The sequence below is a fragment of the Periplaneta americana genome, chromosome 10 (assembly GCF_040183065.1).
Source record: "Periplaneta americana isolate PAMFEO1 chromosome 10, P.americana_PAMFEO1_priV1, whole genome shotgun sequence".
NCBI lineage: Eukaryota > Metazoa > Arthropoda > Insecta > Blattodea > Blattidae > Periplaneta > Periplaneta americana.
The window spans coordinates 66,440,638-66,466,371 of record NC_091126.1 but is presented as its reverse complement, the minus strand read 5'-3'; the positions used below and the strand labels follow the sequence as shown (position 1 = coordinate 66,466,371).

The following is a 25,734-nucleotide window of genomic DNA, read 5'->3' as shown; positions in this document are numbered from 1 at the left end:
TCACAAACATAAGGCTTTTTTCGTGCTATTCTTCCGTTGTAGCCCCGTTTATGTATTGCCCTCTTAATTGTTTGGGCATGCACTTTTTTACCCGTAGCCGATTCAATTTCAGAAGCTAACTTCGGGGCACTTATACGAGGGTTCTTTTTAATCTGTCTGATAATAAGAGATTCTTCTCTGTCTGTGAGGACTTTTCGGCGACCTGTTTGCTTTCTCAGCTCTACTCTGTCCTCGTTTTTATATCTGAGAATTATGTCAGACACTGTACTTCTCTTCATCTGAAGTAAATCTGCAATGTTTCGAATGGTTTTCCCTTTTTCGTGATGGAATATCACTAACTGCCTCTGATTAAATATTTTTTGCTTACCTTTACGCCCCATTTTATGTTCCGTCTTGCTGAAACGACAGTACAAGTAAGACTAAGTACTCTCGCATATTATTGAAACTCGGTGCCTCCACCGACTTTGTAATGTAAGTGATCAACAGGGGTGTATAGAATAGGTCCAACAGGACTGTCCGAATATTTTTGTTACGCAGAAAATTGTATATTTATTTATTTTTATATAAATATATTAACATACCATTTCATTAGCAAGCTCTTTTTATGCCCATGTTATGCAAATTGGTTTATTTGACGTAACCGCAAGCGTAATTTCTGCGTTTTTTGCAAACATGTTTAGTAACATTCACATAAACATTTGGAATATTAAGTGTCCGAATAATTCTGTTATTCACTGTATGTGCAAAATATAAAATTTTCCAGTAGAAAGAAGAAACACATTTATTCATCCTATGGCAGCCGTACATAGGAGACTGTGAATTCTTACATTTTCGAAACAAAGAAATATAATTACATGTAGGAGATTTTATTATTTGCTGTATCACTATTTAAGTTATTTAATAGAGCAAAATCTGAAAATCGATAAGTATGTCACATAGGAGTTATTGCAGGTACAACGACGAAATGTCAGATAATAAGTATTTATGAAAAGTTAAAAATGTAACAGTTCAGCCCTTTTTTAAATATCCCATTTTACTAAATATAAATGTACACTATACTTACTGCTGCAATGGCGATTCTGAATTGTGAACTAACTTCCCTCCTCGCCTTGGATAAAGTTGCACAGCACAAAATGGTACACATCGAAATTACGTTTCACATTGTTTTTTCATACACCGTATTTATGTTTGCATGCAAGACTTTCCTCCTCCCCTCCATGCAAAGGAACTGTGTAGACGATTTGACATAAATTTGCAGTAGGTTTTTCGTTTACCATCCCCGGAACTAGACACTGCACAAAAGTAGTATTACAGCACTGAATTCACACAGCTCCTAACTCGTGGTTTACTTCGCTGACTAGCAGCTACTGCCAGACTTTCATGTAGACGTGCACAGAACTGCACAATATGCAATTGTGCATGTTTCTCATATTGTACACCAGCGGTGACCAAAACTCGAGCTGCAGTGATTACATGCTACACACAGCCTATGAAGTATGGAGACTAAGGAACGGTGCTTGGCATGAAAACTACAACCAGTGGTGGTTTCTGTACTAACATCTTGATCAATCCCGCGGATAAAAATCTCAAGCTTTGCTGTATCAGTAATGTCACTGCTGTCATCAAGAGCCAGTGAATAATACACGATTTTTCTTGCTTTTTAACGTTCCTCTTGAATATAATCAGGAATTTTCTAAATTATTCTTTCGATACTTGGTCGAGAAATTCGTAGTTTTTCAAAATTAAAAACTTCTTATGGACAAGTTATTTAAGCAATTTTAATCATTACTCTTTTGAGAAATTCTGTTCTATTAAAAGGCTTTAGAGCAAGAGATATTTCAAACCCCATTAGGTAGCTGACTTCCTTACATTTATTTATCTCATCTTTCTCTTCCTGGCTATGATTTAAGACATGTCAATTCCTGGCGTTTAACAGTTCGTTGGCACATAATATTGAATCAGTTTTTTTCAACAGTATTATTATTAAATGAATAACTAATAAATAGTTACTCTCATCTAAAGATTAAGAAGATTAAAATTGAGATAAATCCTAGTAATTTTATCCTTCTAGGGAGAAGATCTAAAAATATCAATATTCATGCACGTACAGAAGAATTATAGAAACACATACTTAGTGGTCAGTAATAGTAGTAGTAGTAGTAGTAGTAGTAGTAGTAGTAATAATAATAATAATAATAATAATAATAATAATAATAATAATAATAATAATAATACTGTTACATTATTCAGCATAGCAATTAATGTTTCTATATAATCCTGATTGAACCGTTGAGCAAAGTAAACATATTACATTTTGTCCGACAGAACAATAAAAAAGTTCTGCTCATTCTTTACGAAACCACCTCTTACTGCTTGTAGAGACAGAGTTTGTAGAGCGACATGATACAGCCACTGCTTGCCTTCAGTACGTGAATGAAAAACACAGCAATGTACAGGAAACTCCTCGTACCCGTTTGAATGTCTATGATTACACGATGTAATCACGACACCCGCTTTGGTCACCGCTGTTGTACACAATTTGCTCTGGCTGCCCTAAGGCACTACGGAGTAAATTATAACTACGATAAAGAGTAGGATTAGGATCATTTTTATTGGGTTATTTTACGACGCTGTATCAACATCTAGGTTATTTAGCGTCTGAATGATATGAAGGTGATAATGCCGGTGAAATGAGTCCGGGGTCCAGCACCGAAAGTTACCCAGCATTTGCTCGTATTTTTTGGGATCATTATTGTGGTGGTAAAGTAATGATAACTAAAACGATTTGCAAGAAGTATTTACAAGTTAAATAATTTTGAGAAATCTGAGGCTTTTTGTAACAGGAAAATTTTTAAGCGTTTTCATCTATTTTCTTAATATTACTTTCTGGGAAAACGTCACTCTTCAATCATTCTGTTTAAGCAGGCCGAAAATGGAATTAATATAATCAAGGTCAGGCTATTTTGGTGAAAATTTTTAAAATGTTCGTGAAAAATTGACAAAATATCGTTCCTTTTTATTAAAAACGTAATAGTAACTTCGTGATTGTTCTTTTCGACCATGTAATGGCATACGCTCAGACACAAGCTATATGTAAGCTTAATATTATACAGGCCATTAGGCTATAGCCTATCTGCAATATTCATGACGAAATAAAAGTTGTTAATAATAATAATAATAATAATAATAATAATAATAATAGCACATTTTATAAATCATCCTTATCGTTACTTAACTCAGTTTCATACAAAAATCCAGTTATCAATCAATGATTCTGTAGGCCATTAAAGAGAAAAACAGAATTCGCAAATAATTTTGCTCCTATTTTTTGTAGCCAGCATCTTTAAATAAATATATTGTATTCCTTTAAAATGATGGGGCGCGCGGTTAAGGCGTAACGCTACAAAATCGGAAGGTCGCAGGTTCGATTCCCGATGGGGTCCTGGACTTCGGAAACGGTGAATTGCCACAAAACTGCGGATGAGTCAGTGTGAGATATGTGAATTGCCACAAAATCATATGTGAACTACCACAAAGGCACGACATTTTCCCTCCCATTTTGCACAGACTTAGGATTGGGCAGCATGGTTGGGATGGTTGAAAATGTTGTTCTCTTTGTCAAAAGTTAAAAAGGTTATATACCATGGAAAAAATTTAAATCAAGCCTTACTATCACGAATTAATGTTAAAAGTTAAAAAGTTAGAAAGTTTTACCATCACTTTCTGCGTTCTAACGCCTTGTCCCTATATAAAATTTTCTTTTTAAATTCAAATCGCGTGATTTGTCCACAGGAATATTCTTGCATGACCTTATCTAAGTAAACTTGTTTTTTCAAGTGAGTTTTTTTCCTGGATGTAATAATTTGTTGTGTAGCACTTCTAATTTTTACGTAAGTGTTGGTCTGCAACGTCTTTAGGACTTCTATAAATTTAAATATATGGGGGTGGTGATGGTAAAAGTTAGACTTCAAATCCGAATGGAAAGATTCGCAGACATTAGTAGTGTGCGGTGTATGTGACGAGAAACTCGACCACATTTCCGGCGGGAAAGTGCTATCTTCACTTATGTAAGTGTCTAATAAATAGGGAACGGAATTTGGAGCAGTAAAAGCTAGTATTGGCATCTACACAGCCATTTGTTTACAACCCTTTATACCAAGTCCTCCCCTCCATGACATACTCGCAAATCTCTGCACGTCAACAACAGGTGAACGGGACAGTTGTCGCATAAGAACTTCAACATGCAGGTTTGCAGTTCAGAGTGGTGAAGTGCAGGTACAATGCCGAAAGTGAAACCAACTAACAATACAAAATTGAAAGACTATATTTGTAAAAGCTCCAGATCGAGTATCAAAATTCAGGAAACAATTCCCTAAATTGTCGCTTCCCCCATGTCCAGTTCTTAAGAGCTGGGGGTCATGGTTAGAAGCTTGCAATTATTACGCACATCACCTCCAATCTGCGAAGAAAGTGGTCCAGTCTTTCGAGCCCGATGACGCGGCTGCGATTAAAATACGCCAGAAACTGCGAAATGATAGAACAATCGGGAAAGAAGTCACGGATATTAAGTCAAATTTTTTATATTTACCGGATGCCATTATTCGATTGGAAAAGTCAGGAGTAGAACTAGTTGAGCAAATAAATATTATGAGGACTATTGTAAACTAAGTGCAGTAGAAGGTGAAGTAGGAAAACGTGTTGGTGAAAAAAATGAACAGAGTTTTGATTAAAAATTATGGGTACAGTATTCTTAGTCGGATTTTAGATATACTAACAAAGACGTCATTCAACATGTGAATTTAATTGACGTATCTTGTTTCAAGTACTTATTCTCCAATTGTCTCTGCAGATGTAGAGCGGAGTTTTTCCATGTTAAAAATTTCCTTCCTTGCAACAGAAAATTTGAAAATGATATTTACAGTTTATTATAACAATGCACAGCAGGAATAATTTTATTGTTTCATCAACAAAACATAGCATTAATTGAAAATGCCATTTCGTTTAGTTCTACATATTCAGAGGCGAGTTCCATACAGAAGACAAATTGTCTATCAGCCATCACTATTTCTATGCGAGGATGCAGAGATTGATATTTCATTATACTATATGTCATTAAACTATAACATTTGTTTATTCTTAAATACGTTTACAGCACGTTGCATGTAAGTTTCTATGAAGTGGGCTGTACTCGTCCATGCTCCGTGACGCAGCTCGCTTGACAGTCACTGAGCTACAAATATCTATACTACGTTTCACCATTCGTTATAATACTCCAAATCCCTTTCCCTGCTAATAAATAATCACTATCCACAGCAGTGTCATTAGGTTTTATTGACATGAAGTCCTCAACGAAACAATCACTCACTTCGTCAGGACGAAGAAATGGTAGGCCATAAACGTAATTCAACCATTTCCCAACTTCACCTTCACCATCAGCAAACTGTTTTGAAAGGCCGAGTTGTTGCATTTTTCTGTGCCACGCTTGCCCCATATGAAATGTACAACCTTCAATTTTACTATCTGGGAACACTGTTTCGATGGCTATCTTTGTGGAAATTTCGAAGTCAATGGCAAATTTAGGAGGGGAAATTCAAAGATTTTTGAAACAGTCTAGTATAGGTTCCAAGTGCTTTATTTGGCAAAAGCGCGAATAACAATGATATGTAGATATTATTTAACAGGCCATGCACGGAATGCAATTGATAAAAGTGACTGGTACAATATTGAAATGTCCTGTCCATGTAGACAGTTTCTGCATTTTTCAGAGCTGATATATTTTTGGTACACGAAAAAATCACTAACTCACTTACTGCGTCGTTTTCAAGAATAAATCTTCGCCGCTATTTGTCTCTATCGTCACGGATTCCAGCACTTCTTGGACCTCCTATCTTGTTTTAGGCAATGCGGAATGTACAGCTGATCTGGCAAAATGTATATTTCGCCTAATAAGTTCAAGATCCACTGTAGTTAACTCATGTACATTGTCATGATTTGCCAATTCAACACTAATGATTTTTTAAGGGTTTTAAGATAAGTTTTCTATTGCTTTTCTTTTGCAAGTATTGCTTATTTCTTGTCGATTTAATTTTACCTCGCCTATGCTCGTATGATTATGAGTAAAGTCACACTTCCCCATGTCACATATTTCTTCAGTTAACACTGTTGTGTAAACCTTCGCTTTGCAGTTTCTTTGGGCACACCGCCATGTATGTTTGTTACTTTAGATATATAATGAACATAAAATAATTAAAAAAAAAGTAATTATGGAGATTGACTACTTTTGGACAATTTTTTCCAAACTTCCATTTTCACCGTATTTTACAGTCTCAAAAACGATACAAATATTTTAATTTGTCGGAAATGAACTACAACCTAAACTAACCTAACCTAACAACACATTATAGGCCATTTCCGACAATTGAAAGTATGTATATAGTTTTTACGACGGTAAAATAAGGCGAAAATGAAAGTTTGAAAAAAAAATAGTCCAAAATCCATAATTACCAGCGAATATAATAAGCAGGCTTCGGCCTAGGGACACAGAGTAGCCAGTATGAGATTTAAAGTACCCAGAGTATAAATGACGTCATGACCCGTGTGCAGTCGCCCGACTGCAACAGCACAGGTGGGTCCGTAATGTGCATTACCGTTGTGTGGGCCTATTGCTGCTTGGCTGCGGTACATGTAACAGGCTTCGGCGTAGGGACACCTGATTGAAGGTTACAACTCACGTTAATACTTTAATGGTAGACATTTATTGTCTACACTAGGAATGTACTGTATATACTGCATCTGTACAGGGTGAAGTATATTTTGTGCCGTACTGTGACGGACTGTTTACATGTTGAGATACAAAGTAACGGCGCGCTCCACTACCCACTCCACTCGACCAATACAACACTATCCTCCGTGCGTTCTGAACTTCATGCGTTTTTGTGCCCAGAACCGAAGCCTGATAATAAGCTCTGCAACTTATCAATTAGACGTGAAGTGGTGAATATAGGATCCCCCAATCTGTTTTCAAAATATCCACACTATTCCCACACGCACAACTAACAGATAACAAACCATAATTATTCTTGGTAGGACTTAGTTAATAAAAACCTAAACTAACCAAACCTAACCTCAAGATGTAAAACCACTCTGCCACTGCATCAGACGTCCATCCACTGCCATCCAAGATCCAAATTAAAAAAAAAAAAACAAAAGACAGAGCCTCGAATAGTGCAATCGATCGATCAATTGAACTCCACCAATCACAAACCCCATTCAAACCACTAACTCTTCTTTGACACCTAAAACACTCCCTCTTCCAATCTGCTTTCAAAATATCTCCACAAATTCCACACGCGCAATTATATATAACACCATGATTAACTGAGAACTAACGCAATTCTTCTTCCCTTAATCGAATAAACTCTGCCTTACTCGTTTTACATCCCGCGCACAAGACACGATCCACCTCGATTGAAGTCGACACAGATATTTTAATCGATCGACAAATCGAATTCCCCACCCATCAGCCAATCACAACAACCCTCACTCAAACCTCGCCACCAATCACCTCAAAGCCAGCCGAATTCAACCGTATGAATCATAATAAATTAATAAAAAACCACAAAAAAAACCTGTTCCCGTCATTTCCGACAAATAAAAAGCAAAACACTGTTTTCACCTCATAAAACTACCCTGTAATCAAGAGTCCTTATTTAAAAATCCGCGCAGAAGTCAATCTTCATAATTACCTTTAAAATTGTTGATCACTAAAAGTTGTTTACTTATTTCACTGTAAATCAAACGCACTACCATCACTACATCTCGCCAAAATGTAAAAAAATGTAAAAAAAAAATGTACAAAATTGTAGAAATTGTAGAAAATTACTAAATTGTAAAACTATAAAAATTTGTAAAAATTGTAATTGTAATATTGTAAAATGTTGACATGTTCCACATCTTAAAGCTTCATTGCTCATGTAAGATCTATGGAATAAAATGAATGAATGAATGAATAAGCAGGATAGAACAGACACTGATACGACGCAAGCAACTTGATCGACACAGGTACCAACCACAAGATTTACCGCAGGTAGTTTTGTGGCAATTAACATATCTCGCGGATACGAACTCTAAAATTTACAGCAGGTAGTTTTGTGGCAATTAATATATCTCGCAGATACCAACTCTAAAATTTACCGCAGGCAATTTTATGGCAATTGACATATCTCGATCTTATAACTATTTTTACCTGTTAGGGTTTTGTTCCAATTCACCCAGATCCCTGGATTTTTCCATTGGTTTAATCCTTCCGACCGCACTACGACCCTGGATTTTACTGAACCTCTAACAGAAATGAGTACCAGAGGCATTTCCTTAGGGGTAAAGGCGGCAGGCACGCAGGATTGGCATTCCTACTGCCATTAAATGCCGATTGTCTGTAAATGTGGGAGTCTTAATCTCTCGCCCCACTCTCTGGGCCGTCCTGGCCTGTCATGGGTTTGCCTTTACCCTTACCTTTAAAATGATTTTAAAATAGTACATTATGCAACGAGCCTATAATGGTAGTAATTAAGACGCGAGTATGTTTATGAAACGAGCGCAAGCGAGTTTCATCATTTTCATACGAGCGTCTTAATTACCATTATAGGCAAGTTTCATACTACTTTTTATGCTCGACCATATTTCTAACTTGAAATTATTCATTAGTATTCATATCTTATTGTTATGTGAGTGAGGAACGGAACTGACCTTGTGCAATAGCCTACCTCATAAATTGTGAGATGTGCGCAGACGCGAAAGTATTGATTTTTTCCGAGAAACAAAGTCGACGACCTTGATATAATCTAGAGAGTAATATAAACATTAATCTTGATATAACCTTGAAATTGAATTCGACATTGAAAAACGAGATGACAAATTGAATTTATTTCAATATTACTTACAATTAACGCTAATTATTATAGTAACAGATCATAACCTTCTGCGACAGTATTGGATTTCCAGCCTCCGTAACGTTTCGCTAGTTGTCTTTCGATTGCATGTCCGAGAATAATCGATACTTGCGCTTTCATATTGCTACAATGGCGTATTCTGATTGGTTGAAGAACTGAACTTTAATGAATAGGTGTACTTTAATAAGATCCATTAAAGGGCTGCTACCAGGTGTATACTTACTACATTTCCGCATGGTCGAGCATAAATGTCCTTTTCATTTTTATCGCAGAAATTAAGATTTCTCTGAGAAACAGCAAATTTTTGCCCTGTATATTATTCCATAACTAGCACTGATAACAGTCTCCAGTCAACAGTCTTTATTAATATTATCCTGCAAATAGACATCGGAAATTTTAGTTCCTTGTGTAGGAGTTAACGTTAAATCCGTGTTGTTGTTTAGTCAACTGTCCGAAGACAGGTTTGAACTTTATAAGTAACATCAATAAGGCACCACTCATGAGGAACTAACCCAGGAAGTAATGGGGTAGGGTGGCCAGTTCCTTTTCCCCTCCATTGCATATATGACTGACAAGTAACTTTACATTAATCAGACTAAATCCGTGTTAATATTCAATTATAAATATCAAAACATTTAATCCTTATTATTTATATCGAAACATTCGACTCTCAATACTGTCTTACAGAGCACTCATTTTGTTGTCTACGATATCTTCATAGTTCGCAATATGTTTATTGGCATACTTTTAGGCTGAACTTCTAAGTCTCAGAGAATTGTTAGTATTTAAAGTGGGCTATTATTTATTCATTTATTAGTTCATTATATATATTTATTTATTTAATATTTATTTACTTATTAATTTATTTATTACGACAAAGTGAAGAGAAACGACTAAAAGCATTTGAGATGTGGATATAGAGAAGAATGGGGCGTGTGAAATGGACAGACATAATAAGAAATGAAGCCGTGTTGGAAAGTATGGGTGAAAAAAGTATGATATTGAAGCTAATCACGAAAAGAAAAAGGAATTGGTTGGGTCACTGGCTGGGAAGAAACTGCTTTGTGAAGGATGCACTGGAAGAAATGGTGAACGGGATAAGAGTTCAGGACAGAAGAAGATATCAGATGAAAGACGACATTAAGATATATGGATCATGTGCGGAGACTAAGAGGAAGGCAGAAGATAGGAAAGATTGGAGAATGCTGAGTTTGCAGTGAAAGACCTGACCTCGGACAGAAAACTGTGAAAGAATGAATTTATTCGTTTGTATATTATTTGCCTATAACAGGACAAATCCCCAATTACAATAGATAGTACACAATTATACTTACTTACGTCATTAGAGTGGACCGCTGCTGGGAAGGCAGTGCTGGGGCACCGTCTATGCTGACGAGAACCCTCGTGTAAATCGTTCCGCCTCATTCCAGCTTAGGTTCCGTTTAAACATTTGGGTAGGCATTCTGGGCGATACAGTGATTGGCCCATTTACCATTGAGGACAGAGTGAGAGGTGACGATTACCTGAATTTCATAGAAGGTGTGGTTACGCCGATGTTTGATGATATGCATTTACAGTCACGACGACATCTATGGTATCAACTAGACAGTGCTCCAGCAAATTTCAGACTTCCAGTACACCACTGGTTAGATCACCATTTTCCAGGTAGATAGATTGAAAGGGGTGGTCTCGTTTCCTGGCCAGCCCGGTCCCCAGACCTAACACCATTGGACTTCTTTCTCTGGGGCTGTATGAAGAAGAAAGTGTACCAAACGGAGATGGAAAGCAGGGAAGAGCTCGTTGCAAAGATTAACACGGCTGCAATGGAGACACACCAGCACGGTTGGATAATGTCCAGCGAGAGGTCAGACTGCGTGCTGAAGCATGTGTTCGTGCGAGAGGGGGACATTTTGAGAATCTGTCTAGACAACTGACAATTAGCCTACCTTCTCTCAAGCAGACAGGTCCATTTAGTGTTGAATCAAATTGGGATAGATACGGTACGTGATAGTCGTGTAACTCGGAAACGGGGATGAATATTTAAAAAGTGTATTAGAATTTTTTGTTGCAAATAAGATCCTGAATCACCTCCTAAAGGATTGACCTGACCTTTTGATAAATCCTGTATGTATGTATGTATGTATGTATGATATATATAGTAAATTAGATATTAAACGCGCCGATGAAACGGTGCAAATACTAAATACTAGAAGGATTTATTTTATACTTAGATTTGCAGTGACAATATTCTCAGCTGATTTCAAAATAAGTATCTGTTTATGAAAGTAACTGACATACAGTAAATGTTACAGTGATGTTCGTTATATATTACATATTTTAAGGAAGAAGATGGCACAACATTCCGAGGGTTTATTCGAGTACACATGAATCTGTGTCGACCGATCAGCGTTGCGGCTGGTACACGTCCGCCCTCAATCTATGATATTCTCAAAGAAGACGAAACACTCGAGAAAGCCCTGACATCTTTCTACCTGCCCAGAGACACAGTGAAGGCTCTCCATGTTACAAGGCAAGTACACAATATCAAAGCTCTTCTTATTTGTACAAAAGATTAAGTTATATATATTAGGAAATTCTACTATAAGCCACATTAGATTAGATTAGATTAGATTTATTTATTTAACCTGGTAGAGATAAGGCCGTCAGGCCTTCTCTGCCCCTCTACCAGGGGATTACAACTATAACATGAACAATAATGCTAATGCTAATGTTATAGGCCATGAACTAATGAAAATTCTGTGACCACCCCCAATGATGTCACCTCCCCTAGTTACGGGCATGAGGGCGTCGAAATTAAGTATAAAATTAGCCTTTCCACGCGGCCTCTGTCAGTAATATCTCGCCACAATTCAGTGCGACCACTCGTCTGATTTTGAATCACGAGTTGTGCAATATTAAAGTAATAATAAAGATGCACAATATACTTTGAGTAGGCCTAAATCTTAATGAAAAGTTAATTGAGAGTTGCGACTAATTTCAGAATGTCATTCATTAATTACTTCTCTTTTCATAGACGCATAATTTCATTTGTAAACTAAACAAAAATATAACATTGAAACCTACATATCTGTACTTTCATTCCCGAAACTGGATGACGTATTCTACATGTCGGTATGCCCTTGATATAGAATTTTTAATGTATCGTTTAATAATTTGCTATGAACTTTATAATATGCATTCAATAAATATATTTCTCTATAAGTTTTCCGATTTGTTTACCTTCTTTTTGTATAGGGGAGGTCGGGGCAAGTTCGGATACGTTAAGCTAAATATTCACATAAGTACAACAAAAATATAATTTATGTTTCAAAATTTTTATGATAAATCCACTTGGTATATTTATATTATGTATGTGGATTAGAATTTATAAAAAGTGAAGCACTGAATTAAACACAAAAATAAATTAAAAATGCTACATTTGCCGAAGTTGCCCCACATTCTGGGGCAACTTCATCAGTATTTGTATCCTCAACAAAAAACGTTATTTCCAAGTTCAGATTTGATTTACAATATAACAAACTATCATAGGGCTAAATTTAACATCAGCACATATCACAAATGAAGTGTCCAAATATATTTTCCACATTTGTATCTATTCATGCGCCCGTAACTTGCACTCTTTGCAAGTAATCCATTCTTCCTGTGTAAGTTCATATTGTTCGCTGCAATATATGCAAAATGTTTCTTTGTCTACAGTGTTATTTTTAATTCTGTGTGGCTAATCTTGCATTTTTTGTTTAGACAATTTTCTAACTTCATGAAAGCTTCAAGTCAGGCAGATCCAGCCATCTTCTTGTTTGTGTTGAAAGGGTGCTCTATATCAGGGTTGCAGAACTGGGGAAGAGAGGGGTGGAAGCATGGATAAAGAGTTCGTTCCCCGTCCACAAGGCTGGAGCCTTCAGTGACGTTTCTGTGATGTTTGGCAATCACACTGAATACATATCTGTTCTCCCTCTACCCAACAATGACGCGAGGGTTGAAGGGAAGGGATGAGTTACGTCTTTCGGCTTGTGACGTCTGATACAATTGTAGCACACTTTTGCATACCTGCTCTATATGATTGGATTCTGCGAATTCGAAGGCTAATCTTCGAAATTCCACTTCAGACTTTCCGAAAAAAAAATTCTGTAGATTGGTTGCATGCTGCTTCAAATTGTCAGCCATATCTGAAGCAAACACTCTTTTAAACCTGACTTTATTTTGTACACCTGGTGCTGGAAAATCTACTTCCAGCCAATATCGAAGTGTAATTCGTGGCACTCTATATATCTCTTTTTCGACAGATGACAGGCTTATCTTCCTTTCTTTATGCTCACGTAAAGCTTTCTTGAGTGTGTCCTGGTCATATTTGTTTTCAGTTTTCCTCTTGTAATTTCGAACCATTTTACCGGTAATAAATAGGCAACTGAAATGTATAATTGCTTTAAATTACTTTAAATGCCATAGTTACTTATTTCATATAGTTAACAGACAACACAGAATCTTATATTCTTCTTTCTTTTCATGGGGCAACATCGGCAGCTTACTGCCGAAGTTGCCCCAATTGGCAGGAAAAAAAATATTAATCAGTACCCCTATTAGAGGCTTTCAACCGCCTTGCCAAGCTCATAATCTGATACAGATTTAGTCATTCTAAATAATGATGTCACTAACTAATATCGACAATGTTATTACGGGTTCCTTAAGACATTCAGTGCCATAACTATAATAAGCCATGAGTTAAATATATTTACCTGTCAGAACTGCAAATATCTCTCCATACCACACAAGCGTTATTCACAGCAAGCAGCATGTTTTCTCAACATGCTAGCCTCTAAACAAACTCCTATTTGCTCAGGTCTTCGAAACAAATGCTATGACGAAGTTGCCCCTAATGGCGACCTTGCCCCGACCTCCACTATATTTGGAGACCTGCGTTGTGAATTTAATTTCCTGTGAATTTATGAGATTCAGAATTGATTATATCATCTCCTGATGATATGCAGTTCTTATTTTCGATAAAAGATAATTTATACTTACTTACTTACTTACTCACTTACTTACTTACTGGCTTTTAAGGAACCCGGAGGTTCATTGCCGCCCTCACATAAGCCCGCCATTGGTCCCTATCCTGAGCAAGATTAATCCAGTCTCTACCGTCATATCCCACCTCCCTCAAATCCATTTTAATATTATCTTCCCACCTACGTGTCGGCCTCCCCAAAGGTCTTTTTCCCTCCAGCCTCCCAACTAACACTCTATATGCATTTCTGGATTCGCCCATACGTGCTACATGTCCTGCCCATCTCTAACGTCTGGATTTAATGTTCCTAATTATGTCAGGTGAAGAATACAATGCGTGCAGCTCTGCGTTGTGTAACTTTCTCCATTCTCCTGTAACTTCATCCCTCTTAGCCCCAAATATTTTCCTAAGAACCTTATTCTCAAACACCTTTAACCTATGTTAAAATGGTTAGCGTTAGCCTATCATCATAATTCCCTGTACTCCAATGGTTTCTCTTCAAATGTTGTATGTCTTTTTAATTGGTTTATTTTACGACGCGTTATCAACTGCAATGGTTATCTACCATCTAAATGAAATAAAGATAATAGTTTCGTATATACATATATATGCATGGGACAGGGATGCAGTGTTTTCATGCTCTCTGTTATTGTCACTAGGAACACATGAATTGTTTTATCATACTGATTCCTCTTTACCCCTGGGAAAGTATTTCCAGAACTGCTCTCTGACGTGGCTTCGATTCCCGCTTGGGCTGATTAACTGGTTGGGTTTTTCCGAGGTTTTCCCCAAATCTAAGATGAATGTCTGTCATTCATTGTTGCTTAAATGTTTCTTGTTTCATCGTAAGGTGAACACTATAGCTCAAATTCATACTACCGTAAACTGGAGTTACTTTGAACACAGAGGAAACTTTGACTATTTTTTCAGAAAATCATATTTAGGTTTCTACATGCTGCACTTGTTATAGATGGAGGTAAATTTGGTATGAGAAGATTTTATGATAATTTACCTCCATCTATAACAAATGCGGCATGTAGAAACCTAAATATGATTTTCTGAAAAAATGGTCAAAGTTTCCTCCGTGTTCAAAGTAACCCCAGTTTACGGTACATCTTTTTTCGCTTTGTTTCGTCTCTAATAATCTGAAATCAAGGACAGAATGCATAAATATTACGTTTAAAGATCTCGACATTTATAAGCAACACTTTTTATGTTCCAGTGAAACAACCACGCATGAAGTAATCAAAGCTCTCCTCAAGAAATTCAAAGTGGTTGACAACCCACGTAAATTCGCCTTGTATGAGAGATATTATGAGCAGGGAGAAACAGCTAAAGGTAAGAACATTTAGAAAACAATTGAAGTTATTTTATACTCTTCTCAGGATAAAAGTTCTAAATAATCTATAGCTCAGAATAACATTAGAATCGAATTTGCATTAATACAGTCTACTTTCCAATTATCATGCATTTGATCAAATAAATTCAAATTAACTTTCAAGGATAACATTTCTCTAAAACAGAACACCAGCAAAATTTTATTACCATTCTAAAGATTTTAAGAGCTTTAAACGAAAATCTATTACGTTGATAGATATAAATATAAATTGTTCTTGTTTTGTTTCAGTCAAAATGCGTCGAATTGCAGAAGGTGAAAAGCCACTAGTTCTCGCACTTCGATGGAGCAGAGAAAAGAATTGTAGCAAGATGTTCGTACTCCAGGAGAATGAAACTGGTGATATACTGGTAAGTGAAGACATATGTTTAGCCAGTCAGTTTCGATTAGCTAACTATTCCGTTATTTGTACATTAAAGTTTTAAGTAAAATTCCTCTACTGAGAAACAATTTCGAATTTTTGTTTGCAGTTTCAGTAAATACTAATTATGAAAACAAATCATAAAGCCAGACCTCTTACACAGACGGTACCAGTATATTAAATAACTATATATTATTTTACCATAGGTATGTTAAATAATTAATATTTGAGGAGAAAAATTCACTCCGGCGCCGGGGATCGAACCCGGGTCCTTGGTTCTATATACCAAGCTCTCTGACCACTGAGCTATGCCGAATGCAATCCACAGCACCGGACCGAACCTTCCTCCTTCAATGTTTCCCTTTGTGGCCTGACTCCAAGTTAGGCATATATGTTGACGTATATGTCCAATGCCAACTGCCATTATATTAGGCCAAACAAGTCACTCAGCTGAGTGCGCTCCTAGTATAATGGCAGTTGACATTGGACATATACGTCAACATATATGCCTAACTTGGAGTCAGGCCACAAAGGGAAACATTGAAGGAGGAAGGTTCGGTCCGGTGGTGTGGATTGAATTCGGCGTAGCTCAGTGGTCAGAACGCGCTTGGTACGTAGAACCAAGGACCCGGGTTCGATCTCCGGCGCCGGAGCGAATTTTTCTCCTCAAATATTAATTGTTAATATTACAGATATTATTCTGTATGACAAATTAATAAATCTAAATTTTACTTGAAGCAAGTAGAGCGATCGGTTTGGAAGTAAATCTCGAAAAGACAAAGTATATGATTATGTCTCGTGACCAGAATATTGTACGAAATGGAAATATAAAAATTGGAGATTTATCCTTCGAAGAGGTGGAAAAATTCAAATATCTTGGAGCAACAGTAACAAATACAAATGACACTCGGGAGGAAATTAAACGCAGAATAAATATGGGAAATGCGTGTTATTATTCGGTTGAGAAGCTCTTATCATCTAGTCTGCTGTCCAAAAATCTGAAAGTAAGAATTTATAAAACAGTTATATTACCGGTTGTTCTGTATGGTTGTGAAACTTGGACTCTCACTCTGAGAGAGGAACATAGGTTCAGGGTGTTTGAGAATAAGGTGCTTAGGAAAATATTTGTGGCTAAGCGGGGTGAAGTTACAGGAGAATGGAGAAAGTTACACAACACAGAACTGCACGCATTGTATTCTTCACCTGACATAATTAGGAACGTTAAATCCAGACGTTTGAGATGTAGCACGTATGGGCGAATCCAGAAATGCATATAGAGTGTTAGTTGGGAGACCGGAGGGAAAAAGACCTTTAGGGAGGCCGAGACGTAGATGGGAGGATAATATTAAAATGGATTTGAGGGAGGTGGGGTATGATGATAGAGACTGGATTAATCTTGCACAGGATAGGGACCGCTGGCGGGCTTATGTGAGGGCGGCAATGAACCTTCGGGTTCCTTAAAAGCCATTTGTAAGTAAGTAAGTAAGTAAGTAAGTAAGTATAATATGTTAAATAATGTTTTATGTAAACATCTCAGACGTCCAATTCTGTGGAGTAACGGTTAGCATGCTTACTGTGAAACGAGCGGACACGGGTTCAAATCCTGGTTGGTACAAGTTGCCCGGTTGAGGTTTTTCCTAGGGTTTCCCTCAACTTATTGAAGGAGAGTTGCTGGATAATTTTCGTGGTTGGGTGTCGGACCCATTTCTCCATCATAATTACACATTTCCTCTTTTATTATCTTCATTTCTTTCCCATATTTCCGATTTTCTCTGATGTTGTATGTGGACCTCGTGGTAGTGGCTCTCTCTGAGCTCATGGTACTTCGTGGCACCGGGACTGAGGGACCGCGTTGAGAAAGATAAAGAGATTCTGCAGGCCATAGGGGAGTTCAGGGGCTTCCCGCAGGGGAATCTGTAGCGTGGAGCGCTTTAAAGCATGTACATAATTCCATCCTGGGTAGTACAATTTGCCTGCGTTCGAGGGCAATTCTCAGCTCTTGTCCTTCCTCTCAAGGATGCACTAAAAGATATGTATATTATTTTCCTTCGTATAGAATATATTGAGAAGGAATATCAACTTAAAGCAGAAAAAAAATAGTTTACTTCTATAGGGAGTGAAAAACAAATCAAGAAAACAAAAAATATTGAACATTTGTGATCTACGTAAGAGACGAGTTCTTTTATCTCAAGTGTAAGTCCTTCAAATATAGGAGCAGGAGATACTATGCTGATGCCTACTTTAATGAAATGTGGCAAAGTTCTACAGTGTCAATACAGGACATTAGAGATTGAACAACCACCAATGTTAACACTAATATAAGTAATAATTCAGTTTATGTTTTTTTGTGATTATACAAAGGATCTCTGTGGCCAAGATGTTTTTATTTCTTCAAAATAATCTAGGTCATGTTATTTCCATGGTTACATGTATTTTTTTTTCACCTGTATTGCAAACATTGCTACAAGATTCATCTTGCAGCAGACATTAAATTTTGCGGCATGGATGGAGGTGTTTCAGTCCCCTACAATAGTTCGCACGCGCGCATGTGAAAGTGATTTTAATACAGTAGAGCATCGATTATCCGAATACCGATCAACCGAAACATCGGTTAACCGAAAGCGTTCCAGTCGGCAAATTTGAATTTGCGCGCGCGCCATGTAGAAGCGTCGCTAGTGCTGTTTGCGAGATTTAGAGGCAAAAAAACGAGTCTAAGCTCTGAAGCAAAAAAAAAATAAATAAAAAAGTTTGGACTTCTTTTCCTAAACTGTAGGCCTACTTCAATGGCCGTTTTGAATTTGTCAAACTAGGCTAGCCAGTTATGTGTGTTTTTATTTTATTGGGTTATTTTACGACGCTGTATCAACATATAGGTTATTTAGCGTCTGAATGATATGAAGGTGGTAATGCCGGTGAAATGAGTCCAGAGTCCAGAACCGAAAGTTACCCAGCATTTGCTCGTATTGGGTTGAGGGAAAACCCTGGAAAAAACCTTAACCAGGTAACTTGTTCTGACCGGGATTCGAACCCGGGCCACCTGGTTTTGCGGCCAGACGCGCTGACCGTTACTCCACAGGTGTGGACTTCTGTGTGTTATTTGTAAGACGTGTGATACAAAATATATATTGTATGTACAGTTTTGTGTTTAATATCAGTGATTCTTTGATTCATACTGCTATTATGACACCGGTACAATTTGTTTTCGTAAATGATCGGTTATCCGAAAAATGAGTTATCCGAACACTCCCGTCCCTAATTGTTTCGGATAATCGATTCTCTACTGTACTGCTATTTCTTCTAAGGGAAGAGAGGTAGGCTAATTGAAGTCACCAATGAATGAAAGTAGTTAAATCCACTCTGTACTTTGATTTTAGTGGGAAGCATTCACTCTACCAGAACTGAACAACTTTTTGAGAATTCTCGACCGAGAGGAGGAAGAGTACAAGAATATGGTGCGGAGGAAGTATCAAGTTCTGGGAAGAAAAATTCAGGAAGCAATGGACAGACTGCGACCACAAGAGCCGGTGGCTGGAAGTTCAAAAGGCAGCGGGATGGACAGTGATGTCTCTTGAAGGAGATCAATGCGTTCCTAAAAGAATCAAAATTGGAGCACTTTTTACGATAGAAATTTTCCTCTAAGCTATTATCTACAGAAGTAGGTAAGCGTACCTACAGACTCAATAGCTGAGAGGCAATGCAAAAATAGTGATAAAATTTAAGCATTTCTAGCAATTGGTTAGGCAGGGGACACAAAGTCTGCTAATGTCAACATTTTTTATCGTTTGTATTACAAAAATTGTGGTAGGAAACCATACCACAACACTCACTCTGTTATATGTGCTCATGTCACATGAAAGCAAATTATATATGTTACGAAAGTGTTAACGCTGTTGATATTTGTATAATTCATCCAAGAGCAAAAAAGACTGGAGAATGGAATGCAATTACCATGCATGGGGGAACATACGAATGAGAGACTCAACATTTTAAAGTAAATATACTCTCCAATTTATGTTTTGATAAAGTGACTTAAACACCTTGCATTATAAAGAAATTTTCGTTGATATTTTCATTAATATACGATTAGTTGAAGGATTTTATTTAATTCTTAGTAGTCGGACATTATTGTGTAATTACTTATAGTTTGGATTATTTCCCTGCCTTATGTTTACTCTAAAGATGCGATGAAAATAATAACATACCAATGTAAACATAGGTTAATTTTTAGAGCTACATTTTTATCAGAAGAGAAAGGTCATTGGAGCAATCTATTACAAAAGAATACAGGATAAAATAATCCAAAAGCACTAAAAATAATAATAATACTAATAATAATAATAATAATAATAATAATAATAATAATAATAATAATAATAATAATAATTCATAACGGGAGTAGTTTACACTTTTCCATTGCTACTGAAATACTGTATAAGGAAAGCTCACAGCGCTCCGAATATTGGACCTACTTTCCAGATAAAAAAGGGTGAAAACGGTATTCTACTTGAAGGGTTTGTTATAAATGACTATATTCATATGACCAGTAGCGGACGGTGGGTTTGAAAGTTGGGGAGGCCAAGACGTGAATGATGAGAATATAAAAATATAAAGCCTGTGACGTACCTCATTACCAAGCACAGAAGTTATAGGTTTTAAGAAATTAAAATTAGGTTTTCCAATTTATGTTTTAGGATTTTAAATCTTATGTTTAGTAATTTTACGGAAAAAAAATAAAAATAAACAACATTCTATTAATATATTACAACAGCTTGGTAAAGATTGTCTCTCTTTAGGACACTCCAAGTCCTAACCTACGAATTAGGTCTTTTTAGGTCATATTGAATGTAAGAGTGTTACGCTTTGCTACATAAAACGAATAAGAAAAGTAATATTTCGAGAGTAAGGAGAGAGCAACAAAATTGATTCGAACCTAAGAATCCGGGGCTTGCTCATTACTATTACATAGTCTAATTTTACAGCAAATTAACTCGATGTTCGTCTTTCTTCGCAAACCAATCAAATAGGTCACAGCATACTGAATAACTGCTACTAGAAGAAGCTAGAGACAAATCTGCATTTGTTTCTAAACTCTCGATATATTTAAAATACTGTATTAATAAATATATCATATACATCTCGTAACACAAAAGAATGAAATAACATGAACACCCGCAAACAAGAGATAATCTAACAACATTAATGAAAACTTTTATGCAGGGAGAAAAAACTGACAACACGTGACTCAATTTTCTAAAACCAAGAAGAGAGAAAGAGAGAGAGTTTCCCAATACAGCCGAAACCAGCCGTGACTTTAAGCAGTACAGTTGTCAGCGGTGGGTAGGACGTCTCCAAATCGGCTCCCCTCGCGCGCTCTATCAAGTTTAAACACTCTTCTGATCAGCTATCATATTGGTTGAACTGCTGTTGTCATGGTTACCGGGGAGTAGCGTCATGTAGCCGACTCCTCTCTCCCGCTCTCGCATAGACACAGCAGGCTGCTAGATGTCGACTATACAGGTTACAGCGCTATCTGTTATTTTTCGGTACGAATTATTTGTACTATCTACAGTATAGCAAGCGGGCATCACCAACTGGATGTGGTCGACTTTACGTAACTTACTGTACATTTTAGTCGTAGTGAACAGTAAAATTAATATAAAAAGAAAAATTTTCGTCATTTGCTGTAACTTGTCTGCGATCTTAATTCAGCTGAAATTATTACTGCCATATTGTGTTCTGGTAAAATATTAGGGGAGGCACGCCCTCCCTTGCCTCCCCTGAAAATCCGCCGCTGCATATGACTATATTCATATTCCTGACAAAAAGAAGCAATATATTTTTTAAAAAGTGTAAGGAGGTTTCAAGACAACAATATACGAAAAATAACTAAAAAATGAAACTTTTCTCACTACTTTGTTCATCTGAAGCAGAAGATAGACCCATCTTTCTATGTTTTATTTCTTTACATCACTAGCAATGGAAGAAGAAGTCCAAGCTACACCTCCTCTGAATATTCCACCATTGTTTTCTCCCCCATTTTGTTAAATAGTAATATTGATCAAATTCCATTCTTCTTCTCCTGCTGCACTTCACGGTATAGGCAAGCTGCCTGTTCCGTCCTCACAGCATATCTCTCCATCTCTTCTTTGGTCGTCCCCCGTCCCTCCTTCCAATCGGTCGGTATTGATACAGTAATTTTGGTAGTCTCGAATTGCTCATCCTGTCTACGTGATATAACCAATTATTATGGTAGCTTTCAATTTGTTCGTTTATAGAAACTGTCTGCAATTCTGTTCTAATTTCTTCATTTTTAACTTTGTCCATTAGTGTGCAAATTCCATGTCAACCTGAATTACTTGCAAAGATAGTGTATTCAACGCATAGACTAAAATCTTTCCTCACTTGTTTATAACGGCAGGAGAAATACTCCAAATGATTTCTTTCAGAAACTAAAATCCGTTTCTCAATAAACGCAGATTAGTGAACTATGTAGGCCTACAAGTAATTAATCAGTGTTCAGTAAAAAACAATGTTTAAATATCTGAAAAATAAAGAAGACTCTTTAAAAAAATCCTCATAAATTGGTGAAACATAGTCCAAGGAAACTATAATAGGCCCTACTTGTAATAGTGAATTACTAATATGTATTCCTTTTATAAGTATAAAACGAGGGATGTTTTTGTTTCATTTGAGTTTCTGAGTTATCGAATCGTTATTGTTAAATAGTAGTTTTTTACATAATTTGCGTACGTACCCTGATTTCAAGCTTCCTTCAAGTAATAAAAACGCTAAAGAAATACATAAAATTAACAAATTTGTAAAATACTGTAGTTCTACAAAAGCTTCATTCTTGTTAAATAATTTGTTGGTCTTGTAGATGGAACAAGAATATTTGGTCTGTCACTTTTTTTCTTTTTTTTGTTAAAGTTTAGAAGTTTCACAATAAACAGATTATTGTGATATCTTAAAATTTCGTAACATATAGCCCATTAATGATAACGTAAGAAATTATGATCAAGTTATTTTATAGATTAAATTATAAATTTTGATCAATATAGGCCTTTTGGTACGTCATATGAAAGAAAGATATATAATATCCAGGTTACAGTACTGCTCGCTGTTGTTTCTCAGACACCGAATGCAATGTATAAAATGTTGGGTATTCTTTCCTGTTTCATATTGTTTTGTTTATGTATGCTGCTTATATGTAATTACTCGAATAAATTAGACACATTTCTTCAAAATAATTTCTTTTTATAATAAAAATGATAATGCAAATCATGTAGGTAACATCGTTTCAGTACTTGCCACAATTTGCAGTTTAGCTATTCAGAATTATTAAATACTGTATATCCAAGCAAACTAACTCTCGCGAAACTAAAAAATATTAGAATATCGATGGCAAACACCATTAATCATAGCCGCTGGGTTTTATTAAAGTTACAGTGTTTATGATCAGTCTGCTGGACGCATTTCATTTGTAATCACCATACTGCATTACTGCTGTGCATTCATAACAAATCAGCATTCGTGCAAATCGAGGCTTTGTGTTCTTCCATTGTACATAGACCTGGGGCTCTGCAGCAATAGTGCCACCGTCTTTGTTTATGTTATTAATAGTTGTTTAGAAAACTATATTAGAAGGCAATTCTGTCCAATACAATCGGATCGTTGTTGCTGTAATCGGTAGGTCACTGCTAAATCTGACTGTAATATAATTTTCCAATGTTTGTTCATTATAAAATGTGGTCTAGTTCCAATTCCTAACAAATTGTTAATTGTGTGGTAGTTAGCAATAGACAGTTGCGTTTCAATTAACTAGTTTCCATTGTCAATCGTTTTATAGTCAAGAGTCAGTTCTAGGTTAGAGAAATACTAGGTAACTTCCCAGCTCTTGTCCATTGTGATACTTCCTAGAACGTGAATATGTGGTACTGTTTACATTCTTGTTTACATACAAACTCCAATTTGTCTATGTAATTCTAATTTGTTTTTTGTGTATTAATAAAATTAAAGTAATTATTCCTCTTGGCTGTAGGCCTAAAATCGAATATATGTTGAATTGTAGATGTAAAAGTATTGGTGCACTCGATCGGTTTGTGTGTTTATTTCTGAACTATAAAACATGGAAAAATTGTCTATTATTGTAACATTTTATTGTGTTTGATGTATTTGTGTCAAGTTTTGTATAATTGAATAATGTTAAGTGTTGATTATTCAGAAAAGGTTAGGGAAAAATCCCTACAGTTTCGAGTCCAAAAAAAATGCAAATAGTGAGATGGCACGAAGGCAGATGATTTACGGTATTTATTTCAGTATCTCACTATGTTGTGCAATTCTTTTGGGTGTTAGATCAGTTTTGTGACAGAAAATATGTTCAATATTCAGAGGTAATCTTTCGCCTCTCTCTCTAGGTATCTTTTCACAAAACACCCAACAGATTTGTATCACGTCGGCCATACATACATAACAGTTTCTATGTTTTGTATGTGAGATGAATGCAGATTGTTCCCTCATGTTTGTAAAGAAGTATTATTTTTTTAAGGAATGTAGACATTTGTACATGATTAATCTATTTAGTGATTCATGTTACATATATTTGGAATAGTGATGTTAACTGTAATGGGATGTCATCGAGCCAGTTTTCTCCAGAGTTAAAATGTTGTTGAACAGTTTAGTCTATGATCAGTGTTGAGATTTTCCCCTTGATGTTGAAGACTGAAAGTTCCTATTATAATATTCTTACAACTTATAAATTAGTTAATTTTCAATCCTAAATTTATGTGCAATATGTTAATTATATTGAATCCATGAGAAAATGTTTATGTTCTTACTTTGAATTTCTGGCCAAGCCACAATATTGTTAAATTGTAACATTATTTTACTATTTGAATGCCATATGATAAGACGTCTGGGAGATATACTGTGTTGTGCCAAATCTAAGTCCCAACTTGTTATGGATAGGGTGATACCAATTAAAATTCAATTTTTTTTATAGTATGAACAGCATGGTTTGAAGAAACTGAAAATGTAAACTGTGGTACAAAACATGCTTATTTCAAAATAATGATTAATTAATTTATTTATTGAATATGGACTTTAAGTCTTGATCAAACTTGAATTTGGACCAATGCAGTAAATTAAAGACATGCAATATAGCTCTAAAAGAAATATTTTTCTTGCCTCTGAACAGATTTTGCAGCAAAGTTCAGAGATTTAAAGTTTTTGAAAGACATTTTAAAAGGTTCTACAGATTTCTACCCAAACAACAGAATCTTAACAAGGCACCAGAATTATTCTATAAATCTCACGTTGGTATCCACTGGCCTTGAAAGCTGATGATATAATGCAGAGATTAGGCTAGTGCCTTGAATATTGCCTAATGAAGAGTAGAGACTAGAAATACAGTTTTAAATAGACGATTTTCCCTATTCTCTGTTGTCTGTTGAAAATGATAAAAAAAATAAAAGTTTCTCATAAAATTGTTATCAATTTTGGAATTGTGAGGGTTTTCGTAGGATCATCCTGTTTAGATTTAAGAGTTTAGCAATCTGTCTGGCAGAGTAAGATAGAGTGGCAGGGCTTGTTAAGCATGATGAAATGTTAGGCGGGAAAGATCTAAAGCTCAATAAAGTTAGCCTTCTACAAGACCGCTGAGTTTTATTCGGCGACACCTCCATCCCAGAGATTCCCTGATTCTTTTACTTTGTACCTCTTCTACTTTTCCATTTCCTGCTCACTCTTCTTTAATATTACTTTGTTAATTTCATCCTAATCTTACAGAAAGATGAATATACTGTAATTCTTACAATAAATGTAAGCATTTAATACACATTTATTTATTTTCTCATAATACGAAGTAAAAACAAAAGACAAATAGGCAAAGACTGATTTCTAGAATTTCAAAGACATTCCCTTTTTCAGCATCCCTAAAATCGAAAAATTGGTTTTGGGGTATGCTATCAGTCTGTGCACAGCAGTTTCTCCTAAATTGATGGCACATGAA

At 36.1% G+C, this 25,734-nt stretch overlaps 1 protein-coding gene across 6 annotated transcripts in view; it reads left to right on the top strand.

Annotated features, from left to right (window-relative positions):
* LOC138707770 (ras association domain-containing protein 1-like) overlaps positions 1-25,378 on the top strand; it is a 366,200-nt gene extending 340,822 nt beyond the window's left edge. For all 6 annotated transcript variants that reach the window (XM_069837645.1, XM_069837646.1, XM_069837644.1 and 3 more), the window contains 4 exons: positions 11,291-11,478; positions 15,194-15,309; positions 15,599-15,717; positions 19,103-25,378. In XM_069837645.1, coding sequence (XP_069693746.1) covers positions 11,291-11,478; positions 15,194-15,309; positions 15,599-15,717; positions 19,103-19,300 — 621 coding nt within the window. In that variant the 3' untranslated portion in view covers positions 19,301-25,378. The remainder of the gene's footprint in view (positions 1-11,290; positions 11,479-15,193; positions 15,310-15,598; positions 15,718-19,102) is intronic.
* Positions 25,379-25,734: the final 356 nt, after the last annotated feature.